The sequence below is a fragment of the Panthera onca genome, chromosome D4 (assembly GCF_046562875.1).
Source record: "Panthera onca isolate mPanOnc1 chromosome D4, mPanOnc1 haplotype 2, whole genome shotgun sequence".
Taxonomy (NCBI): Eukaryota; Metazoa; Chordata; class Mammalia; order Carnivora; family Felidae; genus Panthera; species Panthera onca.
The window spans coordinates 27,467,065-27,492,513 of NC_138351.1; the positions used below are offsets into that span (position 1 = coordinate 27,467,065).

Here is a 25,449-nt window from a genome sequence, read left to right on the forward strand (position 1 = left end):
AAAGTTTGGCTGAGAAGGCAGTGGTTGAGAGTGAAATGTGGGAGCATGTGACAGTATTTTTCTTTTTAAAGATGGGAGAAAATTTTACTTAAATGTAAATGGGGAGGATATGGCAGAAAGGGAGAACTTAAATATCAGGGAAAAACAAGGATGGATTATTGACCATGTGTAATGTTCTGATAAGACCGGAAGGAATGCAGTGTGTAGTACAAGTTGGGGGGCCTCCGTTGTTAAAGTGGGCAAGGTAGGATCTAGGTACAAATGTGGGTTCAGTGATAACATTCAGGCTGAAGCAGAGGATTGCCTGCTGGATAGATGACTTAATTTTCTTTGTAATGTTAAATGGGAGGACATCTGTGTGGAGAACATTCACTTTGAAAAGTGTGAGCAAGGTATAAAGGTTAATTGTTAAAAAAGTGAATTGACTAGAGAAACTTGGTAGGATTTGGCAGAGCACCCCTTTAAATTGAGGATCATGAGTCTGGAAAATACAGAAAAATATGAAAATGATAGGTAACTACTACCCTATATAATCTACAGAAGTTAACATTTTAGTGTATTTTCTGAGCTTTTTTCTTTTATCTATGTATAAACCCATATATAGTTTTCTAAGCATATCTTTCAGGAACAGTTATATGAATCCAGTTGGCCTGGTTACTTGGTATTTATTTCTGTGAAGTAGGAAGTAAACTTCTACCATTAGTTAGGAAATTATTATTGGTACTATTATTTTCATGGTGTGCATACATAATATTTGTATACACAATTGACTGTTGTTCAGTTAAAAAAAAAATTAGGCTCCAAAATCCTCCATCGTCCTATTGATACAATTAGACAATTACTATAGAAATGATTCTTAGCTCTTTGTCATATTTTAATTCTACTAGTATTTAATTTGCAGAAGGTCTGATAAAAATTGCATGCTAAATAAAACATTTCTGGCTTTTATTAATCTATTAATGACATTACTTTTTCTGTGTGTATCAGGATTTTTTCTGTGAATTTAGTGAACAATCTCCTTGTGTTCTTTCAAGATCTCTATTACAAGTAAGTTCTACATAGTATTGAAATACTTCTTTAAACATCAAATTATTTGTGTGTTGACATTGTTTTATTGATTGCTGGAACAAAAGTAGATGCTTTTAAAGGATGTTCAACAGTTAGTGTTACATTTTTTTTTTTTTTTTCAACGTTTTTTTATTTATTTGTGGGACAGAGAGAGACAGAGCATGAACGGGGGAGGGACAGAGAGAGAGGGAGACACAGAATCGGAAACAGGCTCCAGGCTCTGAGCCATCAGCCCAGAGCCTGACGCGGGGCTCGAACTCACGGACCGTGAGATCGTGACCTGGCTGAAGTCGGACGCTTAACCGACTGCGCCACCCAGGCGCCCCAACATTTTTGTGAGAGAAATATTGGAATATTAGACATTCACCAAGACCATACGCTGGACTATAAAACAAACCTTAATAATTTAAAATCAGTTGAAATCATACAAAGTATGCTCTCTATTTTGCAGTGAAACTAGTAATCCATAAATATTTTCCAAATATTTGGAAATTAACACACTTCTAAACAACCCTTGAGCCAAAGAAGTCTTGAGGATAATTTGAAAATATTTTGAACTGAATGAAAATGAAAATATAACATACAGATTCTGTGGGATATAACTGAAGCAGTGCTTAGAGGAAAATTTATAGGATTAAATGTTTATATGAGAAAAAAAAGAAAATGGTTGCCAGAGGGGTTGGAGATAGGGGAATGAGTGAAATAAGTGAAGGGGATTAAGAGATACAAACTTCCAGTTATAAAATAAATAGGTCACAGGGGTGAAAAGTACAGGATGTGGAATATAGTCAATAGTATCGTAATAACTTTGGTGACAGATGGTAACTGCACTTACCATGGTGAGCATTTCCTGGTATATAGAATTGTCGAATCACTGTGTTCTACATCTGAAACTCATATAATACTGTATGTCAACTATACTTCAATTAAATTTTTTTAAAAAGAAAGCTCTGAAAATTTAAGCTTCTGCTTTAAAAAAAAAAGAGCAAATGAAACTCAAAGCAGGCAGAAGAAAAGAAATACTACAGATAAAAGCAGATATCAGTAAAATAGGAAACAGGTAAACAGTAAAGAAAATTAATGTAACTAAAATCCTGATTCTTTTGAACATATCAGTAAAATTGAAGAACCTCTAACCAGGCAGAACAAGAAAAAAAAGAAGGTATAGTACAGATTAATAATACCACAAATGAAAAAAGAAAGGACCACTGCAGACTCCAAAAGGGTCTGTAAAAGGATATATGGGAAATATTATAAACAACTCTGTGTCCATAAATTCAAAATCATAGATGAAATGGACCAATTTCTTGAAGGACACTATCAAAACTCATGAAGAAACAGAGAACTTGAATGATCCTACATCTGTTAAATTGAATTCCTAGTTTAATACCTTCCAACAGAGAAAATTCCAGGTCAATTCTGTACAGTCTGTTCCAAAAAATAGAAGAGGCAACAATATACATAATAAAGCCAGCATTATCTCAGTAGCAAAACCAAACAAAGACATTAAAAGCATGGAAAATTATAGGCCAGTATCCCTTATGAGGATAGATAGAACCACCTTAAAGTATTATGATATCAAATTTAGCAATATATAAAAAAAAGATAATACATCATGACCAAATGGGCTTTATCCCAAAAATGCAAGCCTGATTCAACCTTTGAAAATCAGTCCATGCAGGGGCACCTGGGTGGCTCAGTCAGTTAAGCATCCGGCTCTTGTTTTCGGCTCCAGTCCTGATCTCCTGGTCATGAGATTGAGCCCTACTTTGGGCTCTGCAAGGAGTATGGAGCCTGGTTGGGAGTCTGTCTCTGCCCCTCCCCTGCTTGCGCTCACTCTATCTTTCAATAAACATTTTTTATTTAAATTTTTAAATTTAAATTTATTTTTTAAATTTGTTTTTTAAATAAACATTTAAAAAAAAAGTGTAATCCACCATACGATCAAAGTCTCATGGGGTGCCTGGGTGGCTCAGTCGGTTAAGCCTCCAACTTTGGCTCACGTCATGATCTCACGGTTCATGAGTTAGAGCCTGGAGCCTGCTTTGGATTCTGTGTCTCTAGCTCTCTCTGCCCCTCCCCCACTCACACTTTGTGTGTGTGTGTCTCTCTCTCTCTCTCTCTCTCTCTCTCTCTCTTAAAAATAATAAACATCAGAAAAATTAAAAAAAAAATAAAGTCTCAGTACATTCAGGAAAAGCATTTGACAAAAGTCAGCATCCATTCATGAGAAAAACTCTTGTCAAAACTAGGAATAGAAGAAAACTTCCCTTAACCTGATATAGGGTATATACAAAAAACTTGCAGCTAACGTCATACTTAATGATGAAAGATTAAATCCTTTCCTCCAAAGATTGGGAGTAAAGTGAGGATGTCAGCTCTCTCACTCCTCTCTTATTCAACATACTACAGATGGCCCACGACTTAAGATGGTTCAATTTATGATTTATCGACTTTGTAACAGTCTGAAAGTGATGTCCATTCAGTAGAAACCATACTTTGCATTTTGAATTTTGATCTTTTTCTGGGCTGGCAATGTGTATTATAACACTCTCTCCTCATCCTGGGCTTGACCAGCAAGTTGCAGCTCCCACTCAGCTACACAATCACAAGGGTAAACAGCCCGTTTAACCATTCTGTTTTTCACTTTCAGTATCGCAGTCAATAAATTACTGGAGGTATTCAACACTTTATTATCAAATAGGCTTTGTGTTAGATGATTTTGCCCCACAGTAGGCTAATGTAAGTGTTCTGAGCACATTCAGAGTAGTCTAGGCTATAAGCTATGGTGTTCGGTATGTATTCAGATGTATTAAATGCATTGCAGCTTATTCAACTTAAAATGGGTTTTGGGATGTAACCCCATTATAAGTTGATGGAGATCTGTATTGGAAATTTTAGCCAGTGAAAAAAGGCAGGAAAAGGAAACAAAAGGCATACAGCTGAACAGGGAAGAAATCATCAGCGTTTTACAGACATTATTTTCTGTGTAGAGCACCAGAATTTTTAGAGAAGTTCCTAGACCAGATGGGTGAGTTTAACAAGAGCACAGGATATGAGGTCAATATACAAAAAACAATTGTATTCTTATATACTTTCAGGGAACAATGGGAAGTCAAAAATTTAATAGTACTATTTACAATAATCTCAAAAAAAACCACAAAATACTTAAGTATAAATCTAATACCTGTTTGTAGACAATGCTGAAAAACTAGAAGTATTGGTGAAAGAAGTCAAAGACCTAAATAAATGGAAAGGTATATACCTTGTTTGTGGATTGGAAGAATTAATATTTTTAAGATGTTCTTCCCAAAATTGTTCTATAGATTCAAAGCAGTCTCAATAAAATCATAGCAGGATTTTTTACAGTGTTGCAAGAACAATTGGACAGACATATGCAAAAAAAAATTGACTTAGAATGCATCATAAATCTAAAATGTAAGACTATACAACTTTTACAAGAAAAGACAGGAGAAATCTTTGACTTTAGAAGGCAGAGTATTCTTAGGTATGACACCAAAAACACAATTCTTAAAAAATGGTCAGTTGATCAACTTAAAAGTATAAGTCTGTGGAAGATACTGTTAAAATGAAAAGAGACTACAGAATGGGAGAAAATATTTGCAAATCATGTGTAGCATAGGACTTGTATCATACAAAGAAATTTATAAACCTAACAGAAAACAGACAACCTAGTTTTTTAAAGATATTCAACATAATTGGTACTAGGGATATGCAGATTAAAACCACAAAGAAATACCACTATCTTTCTTTTCTAATATCTTTTAAAAAGAAGAAAGAAAAACTGATAATACCAAGTGCTGGTGAGGATGCATTTACTGATAATTCCATGAAGTGCTACAACCACTTTGTAAAACAATTTGGCAGATTCTTATTAAATTAAATGTACAAATCCCACTCCTGCTTAATGTTTACCTAAGAAAAGTGAAACCCAGTTTTCTCCTGGAAACCTGTATGCGAATGTTTATAGCTATTTGTTTCATGATCACCCAAAACTGGAAACAACCCAAATGGGTTAGGAAATCAAAGAAGGGATAGTATAGGAAATATTAAAATATGCTGAGGTCAGTAAGGGGAGAAAATGAAATGCAAACTATTGTTAAATAATTTATTTTAAATTTAATCATCAAATAATTTTTCCAATTTCAGGAAGTGTATATTCCAAAATGTTCATTAGAGACAAAGTTTGTCAACTAAATATTTATAGCCATTTGCTGTTTAATAACTTATGAAGTCCTCTTTCTTATATATTAGCTTATTTGACGTATTCAGACTAGTCATTTCATTTTGGGGTTTGTTTTTTTAAGTTTATTTTTGAGAGAGAGGGAGAGAGAGAATTCCAAGCAGACTCCTCACTGTCTGCACAGAGCTGGACACAGGCACAATTATGAACCTGTGAAATCATGTCCTGAGTTGAAACAAGAGCCAGCTGAGCCACCCAGGTGTCCCTGGTCAGCTCATTTTGACTAGTTCACTATTATTGCCTTTGGCTTGAGAGGTATTTTTTCTTTATACACCTTCATCAGAATACATCTTAAATATAGATTAACAAGTAATAACCCATTGTGGAGGTAGTGATTCATTGATTTCCACCAGGTTTTTATGCTTTAATCTCTTCTGTTGTGTTCATGTCACAGTAATGACAGTTATATGTACAATATGTCAAGATTTTGACAGCATTGCTAATACATAACATTTGTTTTAAGACTACTTTCCTGGTGGATAACAAAAAGGTCTTTGGAACCCATCTCATGCAAGACATGGTGAAAGATGCACTTCGGTCTTTTGTCAGTCCTCCGGTGCTCTCCCCAAAGTAAGTACTGTGAGACTTTTCATAGCGTGTACATTTCTTAAAAGCCCCAGGTCTCTGTGCTCGTTTACAGCCAAGGCATAAAAACTGTTGGAATCACATCTTCATGCAGAAAATAAAAAACTCATAGTAAAATTAATTGATTCCTGCTGCATATTATTTAGATTTAAACTAAAGTTTTTGTGAGGTTGACATTAGGCTCAATATGAGAAGAAAACCTTACAAGGAATTATCAAATACAGTAAGTTGCATTGATTCTTACTGTGTGCAAAGCACTGTGTTAGGTAAGCACTTTGGGAGTAATTATAAAAAATCAGATAAGGTCTCTTAATGATCTGAGTCTAGATAAAAATAGAAAATGCAGATAATTATTTCTTAAATTATGTTCTGATAGAAACATGTTGCTTTAATAAGAGGCTGGAAAGGATTTCATACAGCAAGAAATCATCATTTGTGTTGGCATTTTAGAAAAGGAATAAAGCTTTTCCAAAGGGGACGGAAGAAAGGTGTTGTTATTTCTTAGCAAAGAAACCAGCATGTCTAAAGACATGAGCATATGAATTGTGTATTTTAGGAACAGTTAGTGGTTCAGCATTCAATTTGTTGAATAAATCATGCCACATCTCACATAAAACTTTCTCCTCTCTTAACTTGGGTTTCTCAGAAGCAGATCCTGAGACTTAGAAAGTGTTCCCAGGAGCAGCACCTGGTGGCTCAGTCAGTTAAGCGTCCAGCTCTTGACCTCAGCTCAGGTCATGATCTTACACTTCATGAGATCAAGCCCCTCATTGAGCTCTGCACTGGCAGTGTGGAGCCTGCTTGAGATTCTCCCTTTCTCTCTCTCTCTGCCCCTCCCTCCCTCCCTCCCTCCCTCCCTCCCTCTCTGTCTCTCTTTCTTTCTCTCTCTTTATAAATAAATGAACTTTAAAAGAAAAAAAAAAAAAAAAGAAAGAAACTGTTCCCAGGAGAAACCAGCAGTGTTGTTGGCAAGTGGGACATGCAAAGGAAAAAAAACCGTGCAGAGGTATACTTCAGGGAAAGTAACTCTGGTTATGTCCTGGTGGGGAGCTCTGGAGATAGTGTGGGTAGCACCTCAGAGTTGTTAGGGATAAAACAAAGGAGTCTGAGAATTTACCCACGTACGAGTCCATTAAGGACTGACCCTGGGAGGAGGTAAATTCCCAGGCAGCCTCAGTGTTGGTTATATTCCCTGTTTCATTCACAATAAAAGCCACGGTCCTTATGATTGAGCCTAGGAGGTCCCATACACTCTGGTCTAGACTCCTGTCCTGATGCCTCTCTGGCCTCATCTCTTACCCCACTCCCCCCATCAGCCACACTGCCCTCCTTGCTATTCCAGGAACATACAGGCTCACTCTCACCCTACAACCTTTACACAGAGTCTGAGGTGGAGGACATTTTACTCAGAAATCCCCAAGACTGACTGCCTCACCGCCTTCAAGTCTGTTTAACTTCATCTCCGTCAGGACTGCTTTGATCAGACTGTTTAAGAAGTACAACCTCTCCCCTGCCTCAGCCCAGCACTGGGCTGTATATAGTTCTCTCTCCTGTAACAACGATCTTCCTACCTGCTGTATAATTTGCTCCTTCACTGTGCTTATGTGCTGTATATATACACTACATAATTCTTCATTGTATTCATTTTTTATTTCCCTCTCGTCCTCCCCCCACTCCCGTTAGAATATGAACTCTACGAGGTCAGGGCAGGTCGTTTTGGCTCTTTGTTCACTAATGTATCACAGGTGCAAGAACACTGTCTAGCACACAGCACATGATGAATCTTTGTTGAATGAGTGAATAAATAAATGGCAGTTGGATGGTTAAGATAGTTTGGGACTTAAGAGTTTTGAATGCTTTGGTAAAATTTGGTCTTTATGGTCAGTGAGGAAGTGCTCAGGTTTTTAGGAGGAAATTAGCATAGGATAGTATGTATTTTTTTTATGGTGCGTAGTTTTTAGTAGGAAGCAAACTGGCAGTGATAAAGGAGGCAAAGTGTTGAGGTAGGCTAATTCGGTACTACAGGCAAGAAATGATAAAGGATTAAACTCTGGGATTATAAAGAAGACAGACCTGAGGAACATTTCAGAGGTAAAATTAATAGGACTTGACAACTGATTCAGCAGGGGAAGGAAAGGAATAAGAAGGTAAATAAGTTGCTTTAAAAAAAAAAAGAAACCAGAAGCTGGTTGTTTATATTATTATATAATATTATGTTTATATTATTATATAAATATATGGTCGTGTTTGAAGTTTAGACAGTGCATAAAATGTGAAAAATAATAAAAATCCCCTGAAGTCTTAGCCTTGAGGTAACATTTTGATGACCATCACTATAGATCTCTCAGATCCCTTAGATCTTTGCTACATAGATGTATGATACACATTTGACTTTATGTAAATGGGATCATGTTAAACAAGCTGTTTTTATCATGAACTTTTAATTACTTTTTGTGGATTGCTTTCTTAAAATTTTTGTTTTTAAAATTCTTTTTTTCCCCCTCACTCAAAGGTACATCATGAATTTGTGTTTCAAATGATCTGATGTAGATCCAATTAATTCTTTATAATGGTTGCCAAATATATCATAATGTGAATGAATTCTGTGCATTGGGGTTTACTGGATGGGGGCATGTGTACTTATAATAGATATTACCAGATTGCATTCTAAAAGATTGTAACAATTTGTATTTCTGTTAGCAGTATATGAGAGTGCACATTCCCTAACTCCTTTTAATTTTTTCCAGTGTGTTTAGCAGGAAACAATATCTCATTGTTACTTTAATTTGAGGATTTAATACAATATTTATTGAACATTTAGAAATACTTTTCTATGAATTGTTTATATCCTTTGCCCATTAACTTTTAAGTGGTTTACTTTTTTGGAAAATTTATATGAGCTGTTTGTACATTATGAGTATCTAATATACATTGTTAAACAATAGTATCTATCATGCAGTATATACCTCCTCATAGTATACAAGTCCTGACTAAATTATCTTTCAACTCCTTCATTTGTGATAGGCATTGCAGATTTTTTTTCCTTAAGTTTTCTTTTGCATCACAATTTTTGCCTTCTGTGTGGTAGTTTTTGCTACTAAATTTTATCCAATATTTTAGGTTTCTCGTTGGAGGTAATCTCCCCAGCACATAGGTTGTACCTTTAGTCACTTCCAAAGATTTTTGTTCAAGGTTTTGTCCAAAGATTTTTATTCTTGTGCATTTAAGTGGTGTGAAGATAGAAGTTCAACCTGATTTTCCTTCTAGGTAGTCTGTTGGGTGAGCATCACTTACAATATAAACCATCATTTCCCACTGGATTAAAAGAAGACCACCTTTATTTTACTTGGAAATCCTTTATGTATTGAAATTTTTTTCCAGTTCCAATGATAGTGTTTTCTTTTTGTTTTGTTTTTGATGATTCTTATTATTGTGGCTTTGTCTTAAGTTTTAATATCTTGTTAAGACACGTCCTCTGGCTACATTCTTTTTCAGGATTTTCTTGGCCCTTCCCTGGTTAACCCTTTATTGGGCGTGTGGTTTGCAAATATTTTCTCCCATTCTGTAGGTTGCTTTTTCATTTTGTTGATTGTTTGCTGAGCAGAAGCTTTTCAGTTTGACGTAATCCCGCTGCTTATTTTTGCTTTTGTTGCCTTTGCTTTTGGTGCAAAACCAAAAAATCTTGATCCCCTATGTTTTCTTCTAATATACCAGAAACTTCAGATCTTACATACAAAAGTGAGTCTTTAATCCATTTTTATTTGATTCTTGTGTATGGTGTAAGGGTCCAATGTCATTTCTTTTACATGTGGCTGTCCAGTTTTCCCAGTTTTCCTTATTGAAGAGTCTGTCGTTTCACCATTGTATATTCTTGGCTTCTTTGTCAAAAGTTAATTGACCATATATGCATGCTTTTTTTTCCCCCCTAGGCTCTCTATTCTGTTTTATTGATCTATGTGTCTGTTTTTATGCCAGTAATATTCTGTTTTGAATACTGTCACTTTGGTAGTATAGTTTGAAATCTGGGAATGTGATGCCTCCAGCTTTTTTGTTCTTTCTCAAGATTGCTTTGTTTTCAGAGTGTTTGGGGTCCCATATAAATTCTGGGGTTGTTTTCTCTATATCTGTGAAACATGCTATTTGAATTTCAGTAAGGATCGACCCTAACAATATTCTTCCAGTCCAAAAGCACAGAATATCTTTCTATTTATTTGTGTCTTCAGTTTCTTTCACGAGTGTCTTACAGTTTTCAAAAGTGTACTGATCTTTCCCCTCCTTGGTTAAATGTGTTCCTAAGTACTTTATTGTTTTTGGTGCTCTTATACATGGGATTACTTTCTTAATTTCTCTGATAGTTTATTGTCAGTGTATAGAAATACAGCAGATTTTTGTATATTGATTTTTTATACCCTGCAACTTTACTCAGTTAAGTAGTCCAACAGTTTTTTGATGGAATTTTTAGGTTTTCTACATAATATGTCGTCTGCAAACAGACACTTAAAAATTGTTTTAAAATTTGTAATTAAATACATCCAGTATTCAGATTTGTAAGTGACATACACTACCATCCATTTAAACAATATTTTTCTTTGGTTTTTATATATTCACCTTTTGGAGAATTGATAAAATTTGATAAATACTTAATGCATATTTATATGAATTTATAAATTTTATCAGTTCCCTTATGTAATAAATATAATAAATTAGTACTTGCTGTTGCCAGGCCAGAACCTTTTTGTGTTCTAGGGAAGAGAAGAACACACCTGCTAACAAGGCACCTCGCATCCAGTGGGAGAGACTGAACAGTAGACAAATACATAATGTGAGTTTGTAGAAAGATAAAGGGGATAGATGGTTCTCTTAGGCCATAGTTATAGAAAGCACGTGGTGAAATGTGAGTGAACTGAGGGAGTGAGCTGTGCAGAATCAGGGTCGGGCTTCCGACAGCAACATCATGTCCTAGAGTAGAGCTGAGCTTGAGTATCAAGGAGTAGCTAATTTTCACGAATTAAATTATTAGAAATACATCTAGATCAGCAGTTCTTAAGCTTTTTTGTCTTGGGACCCCTTTACATTCTTAAAAGTTATTAAAGACCCAGATAGCTTTTGTTTATATGGGTCATGTGTATTGCTACCTACTGTTTTAGAAATTAAAACAATACTTTAAAAATATTTATTAATTTTTTTAAATAGGAAACCCATTACATTAATCGAAACATTTTTGTGGAAGACAACCATGTTTTTAAGAAAAATTAGTGATAAAAGTGGCAGTTTTACATTTTTGTAGATCTGCTTTCTGTCTGTCCTAATAGAAGATAGCTGAATCATTTTGACCTGCTTCTGCTTTCAGTCTGTTAACGCATGCCATGTAGACTCTGGAAACACCTACCGTACACTTGTGAGAGAAGGAGTACCAAAGGCGAATAACATCCTAATGCTATTGTGAGAATGGTTTTGACCTTGTCCCCTAGAAAGCATCCCAAAGTCACCACCCCCACCGGGGGAACCTGGGCCACATTCTGAGAGCTGCTGGCTCCCATTTCAAATCCAACTCCCCGCACCCCCCCTCCCCAACACTCCACCCAGTCCTTTCCTCCCACTCTGGTCCTAGAGGTGTCCACTGTGCACTACGGCTTGTGTCTCTTGTGAATGCTTATACACTTCACCCAAATATGTGTCCAGAAGTAATACATCCATTTATTTTATATGTTTTTAGACTTCACAGAAATGTTGTCACACTGTATATATCCTTTTGCAACATGATTTTTTCATTCTACGTTAGGGTTTTGAAATCAACAGGTTTGATACTTCGTTCATTGAAATCCACCCTTTGAATATGTTGCAGTTTGTTTTGCTGTTTCTCTATAAATGGGCATTTAAGTTCTTTCTAATTTATTACTATTGAAATCAGTGCTGTAGTGAACTTCTTTGAATATGTCTCCTTCTGCACATAGGCTGTCTATACTTAGAACTGGAATTAATTGCTGATTGTAGGGTATGTGCATCTTCAGCCTCACTAGTTTTGCCAAATTGCTTTACAAAATAATTTAACCAATTTGTATTCCAGACAACAGGGTATAAGAATTCCAGTTTTCTTAGACTTTGTGCTTTGTCATAATCAGACTCTTCAGTTTTTGACAGTCTGATATGTGTGAAATAGTGTCTGTGTCTGATTTGCATCTTTCCCTTTTCTATTTAGCAGTCTCCTTTAGCACTTTTATTATTACTTATTTAGGGTTAGTTACAGTTCAACCTTCATTGTTTGAAGATTCCATATTTGCAGATCTTGCTTACTTGCTAAGATATATTTGTAACCTTCAAATCATTGCTCTGCTTCGCTGAATTCATGGACATGGGCAGAGCAGCAAAAAAAAAAAAAAAAAAACCAACAAAAAAAAATTTAGAGTCTCCCGGTACTGAATAAGGAAACTCTCTACCTTCTTTTTCAGTTCTTATACCGTGAACAGCTCCATTAGGTGCCATGTTCTTCACATTTTTGTGCTTTTTGTTGGTGATTTCATAGTTTCAAATGACCTTCATCTGTAATGATACGCTGTCTAGTGTCCCTTAGCACAAGAAGGCTGTGGCATGCCTTTCAGAGAGAATATGTATGTTAGATAAGCTTCACTCAGCCATGAGTTTGGTAATGAATTGGCAATATACATCACATAAAGCATCTCTAAACACATAATGCAAGGTCATGTAGTGATCAGTTGATGAAGATGGTGTCACCAGTGGCTGGCAGGAACCTAACCCAGTATTTTACCCTAGCGGCAATGTTGCCGTATTCTCTAATCCAGTGTCTGCAGCAGCTTTAAAGAATAGAACTATCATGAGTACCAGGAATTGACTGTATATATGACAGAGTTCATTGCATGGTAATATGTAAATGTTATTCCACTGTTTTAGAATTCCAGTGTTAGAGATAAGAAATGTGATCCTGATCTAATTCTTTTTTTCCTTTGTTAAGTGATTGGACACTTTCTTCTGGAAGATTGTAAAGTTTCTGGGTTTTGTTTGGTTTGGTTGGTTGGTTGGTTGGTTGGTTTTTCTGGAATTTAAGAGTTTTACCAGAATGTACGTGTCTGATTTTCAGCTACACCTGTCGGGAACTCAGTCCTTAAAGCCTCAAGTCTTCCGATCAGTAATTTTCCTTTATTTATCTCTTGTCATTTTTGCTGTGATGTGAGAAAGTTCTTCCTTGACCTTCAAGACTACAAGTGAGCATCTTTTCATCTGTTGAATTTTTAAATTTGAAAATCCTAATTTTGGGATCCAGAAAGTCTTTTTTTTTTTTTTTTTTTCCCCCTCCTTTAAGAGCTTTATTTTAATCACCTTAAGTAACTTTCTTACTTTGGAGTTAAAGATCTAGCAGACCTTCTAGCACTTCTCTTTTGCCACCACCTATTCCTGGTGTTCTGCTTCCTCTTTCTCATGGCTTCTGCGTGCACTGTCATTTCCATTGCATGATTGTGGCTCTGTTGATCTTTGAGGCTCTGGTCAGATTGTTCAGTTATGGCAGATACTTAGAAGTAGTGAGTTGTCTGCTCCTGTCAGTGTGCCAGAGAAAAGTCTTTGCTTTTTTCCCATGTTCTTAAGTGCAAAGGCCACTGACCTCAGGGATAGAAACAAAAATAATCTTCCCATCTGTTCAGCCCCTGAATTGGCTGAATTGGCTCCTCTAGAGCCAGGCAGGTAGCAGACCCTCCCAGACTGCTCAGGAAGGCTTTAGTCACTTTAGTAACTGAGACAAGGAGCACCAGAAAGGAAATCACTTGATGAGGATAGAGGATGAGCTGCCAGAAATGTATAAGTGAGGATTTGGGCCAGTGGTTGGAAATGTGGATACATCTTTAAAAAATTAGGATTCTGTATAGCATTTTCTTTGTAATTATTATTATGGGTATAATCTAGGAGGGTGTTAGTTGTAGAAAAATAAATAACATTGTAGTAGGGCCATGAAAAAGTAGAACTTTGGAATTTTTCTTCTCTCCTTGTTAATTTGATCTTGTTGGATCCAACTCAGTCCAAGTATAGAACTGGAAGAATTGGAAATGTGCATTTGTTGTGCGAGTAACACAATAATAGTGAAATATTTCTTAATCTAATGCTAACAGTGTTTAATTTAGTAAGGTATTTGGTTCCATTTTCTCTTTTTTCCACAATTTTGGTCTGTTGGTATCCCTGCTGCTTTTTGTAGGCCAAATAGTTTGATTTTAATGAGCATTATCTTACAGGTGCTGCCTATATAATAATCACCAGGCTAAGGACTGTATTGACTCCTTTGTTACTCACTGTGTTCGGGTAAGAACTGCAGTTTGGATCGTTGTGATAGATACTTTACAAATTGTGGGGAGTGGGGCGCCTGGGTGGCTCAGTTGCTTAAGTGTCTGGTTGTTGGTTTTGACTCAGGTCGTGATCTCATGGTTTATGAGATCAAGCCCTATCTCAAGATGCCTGCTTGAGATTCCCTCTCTCCCTCTTTCTGCCCCTTTCCCGCTCACACACAGGCACTCTCAAATAAAATTTTAAAAAATAAAATAAAAATAAAAATTGTGGGGTGTAATTCCTTCAGTCACATTAATTTGTGTTACTTTTTTCATCCAACAGTTCTTAGTCATTTTCCCCGAAAAAATGAAAAATTTCTGTCTGTTCTTGCACTTGAGTAGATAGCTTTCTAATGTGGAGTCTTCCTGGCAGGTCGTTAAATACTGAGGCACCTTTGATGTCCTCTCACTGTAACCCCCAGGGACCACACAAGCAGAATTAAGTTATGACCCCCATCTGGGAAAACAGAAGTTGTTAAAATTTTTTGTAAATGTGCACAAAAACTATTTTTGACCATATGAACAAGGAATGTTTGTACCAGCCCCAGATACTTATCTTTGTGCTACCTTAATGAACAGGATTACAGTAAAATTAAAATTACTACTTGAGATGGGAGCACAAATTTTTTTCAAATATAGGGTAATGAGGAAAAAATATAAATCTTGTAGTGGATTAAATTAATCATAAATCATTCTAATTTAATTATATAAACATTTCTTTTGGAGAACTGAAACAGTGTGGGAGTCCTAATTCCAGTTACTAAAATATAGCAAGGCACCTTGGGAGGGTGAAAGGAGGAGAACTAAAAGGCCAGATCTCGTCTGTATCATTAACATTTTATCATTGTCAGGAAGATCACTTCACTTTTCTATAAATTCCCCCGTCTTTAAGAAGTGAGGTATTAATACTGCCCCTGTACCTCATACATAGGCTAGTTATTGATCAAGTGAGATAATATCTATCAAACTGTACAAATTTAAAACAATTCTATTTGAAGGATCTTCTGATTCTCATTTCTTAAATCAGAGCATCTTACCATTCGTGCATATTGTCTGATTAGTGAAGTGTTAACAATATTTTAGGATATAGATTAGGAATTGAAGAACCTTAGGGTTTATAGAGAACAGTTGACCCTTGAACAACACGGGTTTCAACTTTGCAGGTGCACTCATGTGTAGATTTTCTTCAATACGGTACTATAAATATAAATGTACTTTCTTAAGATTTTCTTTATAACAATTCCTTTTCTTTAGCTTACTTCATTGTGAGAATACAGCATATAATGCATATAACATACAAAATAGGAGTTAACTGACTGTTGATGTTATCAGTAAGGCTTCCAGTCAGCAGTTGGCTATTAGTAGTAGTTAAGTTTTGGGGGAGTCAAAAGTTATATGTGGATTTTCAACTCTGCAAGATATAAGTGCCCCAACCCATGTGTTGTTCAGAGGTCAGCTGTATCAGCCATTACTTAAGCCTTACAATTATTCTGGTATATTTAAAGTAGCACAGAAATGTTACTCTTGAACATTGGCTTATGGCTTGAGATCCTCAGAAGAGGAAACTATTCTCTTGGAATTGTGGGAACATATCTAAAGATTGAAGTAACATATTTTTGCCATATGAAAACAGGTTTCATTAATAGCCACTTTCTTCTGGCTCTTGATAAAATCTTGTGTTAAGTTTCCTTAAAAAGAAATACCTATGTAAGAAATACGCATAGTCCTGATTCTTACCTCCACAGTAATTTTTTCCCCTTAAACTAGATTTTGAAAACTTAGAATGTTAGTTTTATTTAGTGTCAAGAAATTTCACATTGGCAGTTAACAAATCGTATGTATTTGCAGCCATTCTGTAGTCTTATTCAGATCCATGGACATAATCGGGCTCGACAGAGAGATAAGCTTGGTCATATTCTTGAGGAATTTGCTACCTTGCAGGATGAGGTAAGAGCCAACAAGTTGCCCTCCCTTCTAAAATTAAGCAGTTCATTTACCTTGATCAGATTTTTAAAAACAGTTCTTTGGAACAACGTTTTAACTATTTAAGTTTTTAGCATGATTAATTTACTTTTAACTTAAAATGTAACATTTCCATATATCAAAGAAAGAGTTTACAAAAAGAGAACAATAATCCAAACTGAGAAACCTCTTAAATTATTTCTTTGATAATCAGGATAAATTATAAAATATGTGTAGAACTATAGTTTTATAGCAAGTTCACATTCTAACAAAAATCTTAAGACAAACCATAAGAGACTCTTAAATACAGAGAACAAAATAAGGGTTGCTGGAGGGGAGGTGGGTAGGGGGTTGGGTTAAATGGGTGATGGGCATTAAGGAGGACACTTGTTGGGATGAGCACTGGGTGTTATATGTAAGTGATGAATCACTAAATTATATTACTAAAATTTAAAAAAATAATAAATTATTATGTAGCTGTGGAAAAGAAAACCTTAATATTCCTATCAGCAGCAATATTAATTGATAACATAATTAAAAGCCTAAAGTCAATATTTTGTATTTTTGTTTTATAAAATGTCTTTCTAGTTTTAAGGAGCATTTAGGTAAACGTTATCCATTGTGAAATGGGAAGTTTAAATGTGAATGGAACCAAAAAATGTTTTGAAAGTATAAATTCTTTAGTGACAAGTTTTATATTTTCTGTCTAAATGCTATTTTTAGCTGTTTGTGTTTTTTTTTTTTCATTCTTTCATTACCTTGAAACGAAAGTCCGTGTTATGACATTTTATTCTGATAGGCAGAGAAGGTTGATGCAGCCCTTCACACTATGCTGTTGAAACAGGAACCCCAAAGGCAACATTTGGCCTGTTTAGGTACCTGGGTCCTTTATCATAACCTGCGAATTATGATCCAGTATCTTCTGAGCGGCTTTGAATTGGAACTCTACAGCATGCACGAGTACTACTACATATATTGGTAAGAGAACAATTTGAATTAAAATCGGTAGTGGGGAGCAAGTAGAGAAGATCTGAGAGAGCATCTGTAGAACAGAATATAATTTCAGGGTACTTTCTCATTTAATGTGGGACAATTGAAAAACATCTGTTAGAAATTAGAGCCAGATCATCTTGAACATCTTCAAGTGCTGTAACACCATACAAATGTTTTTTCCAGCCATTGAATGTTTGTTTCCAAATTAATAAAAGTGATTCCAAAGTAAATGGATTAATTGAAGAGCTTTTTTCTGTTTCTAGGGAGAAAAATCACACACATTTAGCTCTGACTTCAGTGACAATAGGTGCTAGCTGTGGAATGTACTTGACTGAATTAAAGTTCAAAATTTGAACCAGATCTTTCCTCTGAGAAGAAATGAAGATTATCATTGGGAGCCATAACTGTTGCACACTGCCACCCTGGGGGTTTCTCTCAGCAGTTTTGAAGGAGTTCATAAGAGCTGTCCTCCTCAGCCAATAGTTCTTTGCTTTCACTTGAAGATGAAATAGAGAAACCTAGTCAGAGGATGCTTGGAAATACTTCAGGCACTGGAAAGCTGCCGTAGAAAGAAAATAAATTGAGAGCTAATGGATCTTTTTTTCAGTCTGGCCATGTATGGTGGTAAATAACCAGTGTTGCTTATCACAAACAGCTAAGTTTAGTATATCTTAATAAGGTTCATCTTTTTAACTCCTATTTGAATTATTTAACAGTAATTAAGACACCGTGTATTCCTTGGAGTCATCACTATGAAGGAAGGAAAGTAATTTTCCAAGCTGACATGGTTTTGTTATCATGGCTGCCAGGGCTCCTAACTTGGTTATGAAACTTGAATTTGAACATTGAACTAAAGTAATACGAGAATAATATTATTTGCTATACCCCCTGACATTTATGTAGGTAACAACTAACTCTTACCAACAGGTGTTAATATAGCTACTTGGCATATGTTTTGTTACTAACTCACAGTAGACAAAGTATCCAAACCAGACATTTTGTGGGGGAACATGCTCAAGTTCCTTCTCTGAGGTTTGAGTCAGCTTTTGGGAAGCTTTTGTGCTCTTGATTTCTCAGAATAAAATTTATATACATATGCTTTTTGGCACAAGGAATTGGGCTCTTAATTAGCAAATAAATGATAATCAGATAAACACTCTATTAGAAACGTATCTGCATATTTGAGCAGATTCATTTCTTGTTAACGAAAAAAATTTTAGTTATGCCTATAAATACCCTTGTGGTCTACATTCATGTTAGTTTTAACTACTTTTAGTTTCAAAGTTATACATTGGGCTCCAGCATTTTCACAGGATAAACGTGTTACATTGTTCATGAATATCATCCCTAAAGCATGTGGGCCCTTTAAAAATCAGCAGTGGAAAACATTGATTCTTAAACTCTAGAGTGCATCATAGTCACTTCTCAGTCCATCGAGCTCCTGGTTTAGCAGGTCTGGGATAGGCCTCCATCATTTGCATTTCTCACTAGTTCTGGCGATACTGCTGCTGGTCCGGTGATCACAATTTGAGAACCACTGGTCTAGAGTATCGGTACTTTGACTCTCCATAGATATGATTGTGTATTAATTTTGATAATGCACTTAAAAGCTCACTGAGATGTCTGATATTTGACAAGAAAAGCATGACATGTGCCAAATTATCTCCTTCACTCATATGCCCCTCGGGTTCGATATTTGGAAGGTAGAAGGCAGCATTCGTTCTCTATAGAAATCCTCTCATTAAGATACCCTCAGGTTTTGTAGTGTATTGGGGGCGGGGGGGGGGATTCATTTGTATCCCGTGTATTTGCAGGGGGGGTGGAATTCATTTGTATCCTGTAAAAGGATACTCTAAATGCCTTTCTTAAATTCACTGTCAGCAATTATTTTCATATGAAATTATATGCTTTTTTTTTTTTTTAACCAAACGAAAATATGTTTGCCAGTTTGCCATTGCTACCAGGAAGCATAGCATTCAGTTTAACTTACAGTACCTAAATCATTCCAGGTGTTTGGGGTTTTTTTGGTTTTTTTGCCAGTTCATGCTGTTTTGATTTATCGAATGTGTGGGTTTTGTTTGGCTACAACAAAAAGGAATGTTGTTTATCCTAAGGTGTGTCTTCTGACTAGTTTTCGTTTTGCTTTAAAATATTTTTTTTTTTTTTGTAAATGATTTAGTATTGTAACCTGCCTTACAACTTTTGGGGGAATTTTGGAAATATGAATTAAATGCTCATCCTTGATCATAATAAAATTTCTTCTAAATCTTTGATTTTAGCTTAATGTAGTAGTGGTCCTTAATGTTTATTATGATTATGTTATAATCATAAATATTCATATCCTAGATTTGAACTGCTTTTCTGGCATAGGAGAATGTAATGTTGGTTAAACTTCTGAAAAGTTAGTATTGGGTGTACTGTTACCTGTTTCACATTTCATTTATTGATTAAGCTCAAGTAAATTATAAGCCTGAATGTTCTTAATTTTTTAGAATGCTTTGGTATATAATGCCTACAATTCAAAATTTTTTCAGTATTAATTGCTTTCTTTCACAATTAATGGGAAAATAAAATATTTACTTAATAGGTTGAAGGTGTGAAGAGTGTTCTGATATAGTTAGTAAAAAGGAAAAAACAGCTTAATGGGCATTCATTTGATTTACATACATCATTATCAAGAAGGTCGTAAAATGCGTATCACTGTAGGAAATTAAACATTTTTAAGCATTGTCCAGCAACATATAAGTCTACAAGAAAGGAAAAGTTAACCATCTGTAATGCTAATTTCTTGTAAAATCTGTCAGTTATCTAATTGGATAATCCAGGGTTTGTTTGTTTTTTAAGATTTTTAAAGCAGTATTAAAAATATCTCTTCATTAAGAGATACATGTGATAAAGCTGTCTCATGTAGACATCTTCCATTAACTCACATTTGGTACCCTTTAAGGTATCTCTCTGAATTCCTTTATGCATGGTTGATGTCCACGTTAAGTCGTGCTGATGGCTCCCAAATGGCAGAGGAAAGGATAATGGAAGAGCAGCAGAAAGGCCGGAGCAGTAAAAAAACAAAGAAAAAGAAGAAAGGTACTGTGGGCTCTTTTTAAATTCAAGAAGTAACTAACATTGGAGTGCACTTTAATTTCTACACATAAATAGATGGAGAGCTACCTGTGCCTTGTTATGGTTGAATTAGTCATTACACCTCAATTCTCACCCATCTTCTCTTGAGCCAAGTATAAGATAGACACTGAGTCCCACTGTTAGTGACATAAGCCTCCTTGGAGCCTTCCCTTGCTTTTCTTTTACTTCTTTGCTATTCCATGTGTTGGAGGGCCTTAGGACAAGATGAAATAGACACGTGGAGTGTGCAAGCAAGATAAATTAAGGCACAAGGCAGCAGGAGATCCTTGATCTTTTGACAGAAGGCTGACAGCTCAGGAGGGAAGTGGGTCCCGAGCTGTGCTGGTCCAGTGGCACAGAAAGATGACCATAGAGCGCGGTGGGCAACTGAAGAAGAAGAAATGTTTCCGGGGCACTGCCCTCGGGATCACTAGGGAAGGGTGCAGATACTGCTCCAAATGTTAATAAAATATTACTTTGTGTTTCATGAGGGTTTCAACAGCTTGGGTGGGTTATTAAATGACTATAGCCATGGGTTTCCTATTTCAGAAGTTAAGTCTCTGTAATGGTGAATTCAAAAGAAACCCAAATTACTTCATACCAGAATTTTATGGTATTACTTATTTTAGGGAATATGACTTTTTAACCTTCCAGTTATATTTTATTATTTGTAGATTTTGTTCATAAAACTAAATTTAACCTGTAGGAACAAACTGAATTTTTAATTTTAGTAAACAAGGTGGAAGATTTTTTTTAAATTAGATTTTCTCCTGCAATAATGCGAGAGGAGGGGGAAAAGACTGGGTGATTTTCTTTTTAATTACAGTTCGCCCATTGAGCCGAGAGATCACAATGAGCCAGGCATATCAGAATATGTGCGCTGGAATGTTTAAAGTAAGTTGTCGCAAATGAAGTTCTTTTTGCTTTTCAACACATAGTTTAATTAAAACGGGCTTTCTTCTGTGATTCTTTCCAGATTCTGATTTCACCTTTGTGTTTATTAACCATTTGCTTGAAAATTACCTTTTGCCCAAGTCTAGTTTTCATTAATTTGTTTATCAAGTGTTTATCAAGTGTTTGATTATCAATTCATTTGATTAACGGATGTTAATTTAACACCCTTGCTGTGTGTCACATATCTTCTACTGAGTACATTTAAGGATACCGAGTCTAATCAGAGGTGATCCTTGTCTCAAGTGTCTAGGTAATGACGGGTCAGGTGACATGTGTGACACAAGTAATAAGAGAAGGAAGAGTTTATTTCTGGTTCATGATCAGAAGAGGTTTCTTGGAAGAGAAGTTTGTATTTCTTTAGGAGCATATTAGGAAGAGGGTGAGCTCCACAGCTTAAGCAAAGCACTTTTAGGAGGTAGTACATACTAACTCGTAAGTTGTGCTTGGCAATTGGAGAGATTATTTGCTGCATTTTATATTCAAATACATAAAACAGAGCACGGACTTGTGTTTGAAAAATAGGACCTGCGCTTTTCGTATTATATCCTACTTTTTTTCTTTAGAAGCTTTTATTTGAAGGTTTCAAAGCTACTGTGAAAGCGGAAGTCCTAGAAAAATAATGTGCATGTGGTACAGTTTCACTTGGAAAGGTAGTAATATATTAAACATTGGAACTTGACAATTTTTTATATAATGATGGCATATTACATAATGAATACTGAAGCCAGTTTTTCTCTTCCTATTTCTGATTTCTGAGCCTTAAAGTTGTTTTAGCCCTGTGTAAATAGCTGTTTCTTGTTTTCTATTCTGTATTAATAAGGATGTTCACTTTGTCATGTTGATATAATCTTTTTTCTCATTTTCTTTTCCCTTTAGACCATGGTAGCATTTGACATGGATGGCAAGGTTCGAAAACCCAAGTTTGAGCTTGATAGTGAACAAGTTCGATATGAGCACAGATTTGCTCCGTTCAACAGTGTGATGACACCACCGCCGGTGCACTATCTGCAGTTCAAGGTGATTTGGCTCATGAAGCAACTGTAAAGCATTCCGTCTTAGACCTTAGGTCTTATACTTAGCCATTGTGTTAAAATGGTCCAATCCAGCCATTATTGGGCCAGTGACAAGGTGATAAAAGAGCAGTTTTAATTAGTGTGAAAATTACTTGGCTTTTTTTGGATGCACTCATCAAATTGAGAGTTACTTTAAGTATGAGGATCATATGAGGATCATATGGAGATTGAGAATTGAATATTACACAGGAAAAATAGGGACATATACCAAGTATTTGCGTTAGTGTCTCTATATAAATCATGAGTCAGTAAAGAATTCTTTAATTAAAAAAGGTATTTTAGAGTTTTTCGTATTAAACATGTTTTGAATAATATAGCATTTCCCCCTTTTTAGGAAATGTCTGACCTCAATAAATACAGCCCTCCTCCTCAGTCTCCAGAACTGTATGTTGCAGCTAGTAAGCACTTTCAGCAGGCAAAAATGATACTGGAAAATATCCCAAACCCAGACCATGAGGTAAGACTGCAGTCATAGTAATTCTAGAGGAAAAGCTTGGCAGGAAATATGTATCTTACTACTGGATGACAGTTTATAAAAATGAACCTTAACAGTATTAATAGTGAAGCCTGTCGTGTTTTTGGCAAGGATTTTAAATGGCTTTGCTTACCCTAGCCTTTTAAGACTTAAAATTTATGTGATGAAAGTAAATGCTCTTTTGTGCAAATTTAGAAATCAGTGCAAGGAGAAATTAAGACATAGAACCGTAAAATGAGTAGGAAGAACACAAATAAGATCCAGAATGATCCACAGTTCAGAAATGTTAACATATAAAATATTTATTTTAATGTGTAGTTTACTATATTGAAATATAATTATATAAATCTTAAAAATATTAAGAATGAGGGGCGCCTGGGTGGCTCAATCGGTGGCCATCTGACTTTGGTTTAGGTGATCTCACAGTTTGTAAGTTTGAGCCCCATGTCGGGCTCTCTGCTGTTAGCACGGAGCCCACTTTGTATCCTCTGTACCCACCTCTCTCTCTGCCCCTCCCCCACTCATGCTCTCTCACTCTCACAATAAATACACTTAAAAAAAATTTTTTTTTTAAATATGAAAAATGATCTAGTCATTTATCACAGGAAGTAAAAACCTTATTCCACTTGACCATTTAAAATGCTAGTTCGAACGCTTTGAGATATCATCGTACAGACCTTAGAACTTGTAGAATACTAAAGTTGTGCAGTCTTGTTATTTTCACAGTTTGCTGTGTACCTAATCACATTGAAATGCATGTATTCCATAAATGAGAATGCATTGCCTGTAATAGACTGTTTTGGGGAGTGTATCTTGGTACAACTTCCATGAAAGAGAAGTTAATAGCAGTTCTCTATTTAAAAACAGAGATGCTTAGGCCAAGCAGTTCTGCTTCTTGGGGTTTATTTTTTCTGCATGAGCACGTGTGGGAAATGAGTGCTTAATACACAAGAGTATTCATTGCAGCAGGATTCTGATGGCAAAGGAAATTTCACTGTCCCTCAGTCGGGACTGTTAAATGAATTACGATACATCATATATTGCAATAAAAGGACAACAGAAGATCTTTATGTACTGTAATGGGATGTTCTTCAAGATACAAGAAGTTTAAAAAAAGCAAAGTAATAAACTGCGTATAGTATGCTGCCACCAAGTCTGTGTGTATGTGTGCAAGGATTATGGGAATATAATATATCTCCAGAAAGATACATAGGAGTTGATAACAGTGTTTCCTTCTTGGGAGGGGAACTGAGTGCCTTGGGAAACAAGGATAGGAGAGAGAGGACTTTTTGTCGTGTATAACCATGCAGTAAAAGAAAATACAAGGGGAGAGGAAGGTACCTATAATAGATAGCATAGATTTTTTTCAGTGGACTTCATTCATTTACTCAGCAAATACTTGTCTACTATGTCCTCAGCCGTGTGGTAAAAAACTAGTGGGGGCCCCTGGGTGGCTCAGCTGGTTAAGCGTCCAACTCTTGGTTTCAACTCAGGTCATGATCTCGTGGTTCTTGGGTTCAAGCCCCACATCAGGCTCTGTGCTGACAGTGCAGAGCCTGCTTGGGATTCTCTCTCCCCCCTCTCTCTGCCCTCCCCTGCACGTGCTGTCTCTCTCTCTCAAATAAACTTAAAAAAAATTTTTTTTAATAGTGAAAAAAAAAAAGACAAATCCCAGCCCTCCTGAGGGCAGTGGAGGCTAGTGTGTGGCAGACACCAAATAAATAATAGAGTGTACTAGAAGATACTAAGTACTATGAAGAAAAATCAAGCTAGGAATGGGGATAGCAAATAGAAGTAGGGAGGTGGGAGGGGGATTAGGCATTTTTTAATTAAGATGGCCTGTGAGCAAATCTCAAAGGGAGGTGAGAAAGCAAGTCACAGGGCTGCAGGAATGGAGCCCTGTGGGCAGTGGGATCTGCATGTGTACAGGTCCCTAGGCCACTGCTGGAACGGGGTGAACAAGGGGGGGCGCTGCTGGAGAGTTTTGAGCAGAGCAGTGACCAGAGCGGATTTTTGTTCTGAAAGATCACTCTGGCCCTGGTGCTGAAAATAGACTGTGGTAGGGGCAGAGGTGGAAGCAGAGGAGCCAGTTGGCAGGCCACAGCAATAATCTGGTGAGAGGTGGTGGGGACGGTGGAGGTCATCAGAAGTGACTGCATTCTCTGAGTATGCCAAGGTCAAGATGGATCGGATGTGGGTGAGGAAAAGAAGAGTTAAGGAGACATCAGGGTTTGGGCCTGAGCCCCTGCATGGATGGAGCCAGTGGGGAGGGCTGCGGGTAGAGCAGAACAGGTGGGAGCCAGGGCTGGGAAGTCAGGAGCTCAGGTTGGGAGGTGCCTGTTAAATGGCCAGACGGAGCTGTCATCTGGACAGGTGGATGTGTGACGAGGCTGAGGAGAAGCCATTCCAGACCTGCAATGAGGGGTGTTCTGGAGAGAGGTCAGCAAGGAACAGTGGGAACATTTTTCCTCAAACTGCACACTACTCCCTTTGAAGAGGAATACAGCATTCCTGTCCTCTGCTGTTCATGTCTAGGTGAAGGCTCTTGAGCGAGTAGTAGTCAGGAGTGACTGTAAACACAGGACACTGCCTCCCTGCCAGGTGTGGTTCCCAGCTCACGATACGTAT

At 36.4% G+C, this 25,449-nt stretch overlaps 1 protein-coding gene across 4 annotated transcripts in view; it reads left to right on the forward strand.

Moving 5' to 3' along the window:
- NAA35 (N-alpha-acetyltransferase 35, NatC auxiliary subunit) overlaps positions 1-25,449 on the forward strand; it is a 95,016-nt gene that overhangs the window by 68,016 nt on the left and 1,551 nt on the right. For all 4 annotated transcript variants that reach the window (XM_060609931.3, XM_060609929.3, XM_060609930.3 and 1 more), the window contains exons 13-21: positions 988-1,047; positions 5,796-5,902; positions 14,155-14,221; positions 16,093-16,191; positions 17,006-17,184; positions 20,147-20,283; positions 21,146-21,213; positions 22,150-22,290; positions 22,681-22,803. In XM_060609931.3, coding sequence (XP_060465914.1) covers positions 988-1,047; positions 5,796-5,902; positions 14,155-14,221; positions 16,093-16,191; positions 17,006-17,184; positions 20,147-20,283; positions 21,146-21,213; positions 22,150-22,290; positions 22,681-22,803 — 981 coding nt within the window. The remainder of the gene's footprint in view (positions 1-987; positions 1,048-5,795; positions 5,903-14,154; positions 14,222-16,092; positions 16,192-17,005; positions 17,185-20,146; positions 20,284-21,145; positions 21,214-22,149; positions 22,291-22,680; positions 22,804-25,449) is intronic.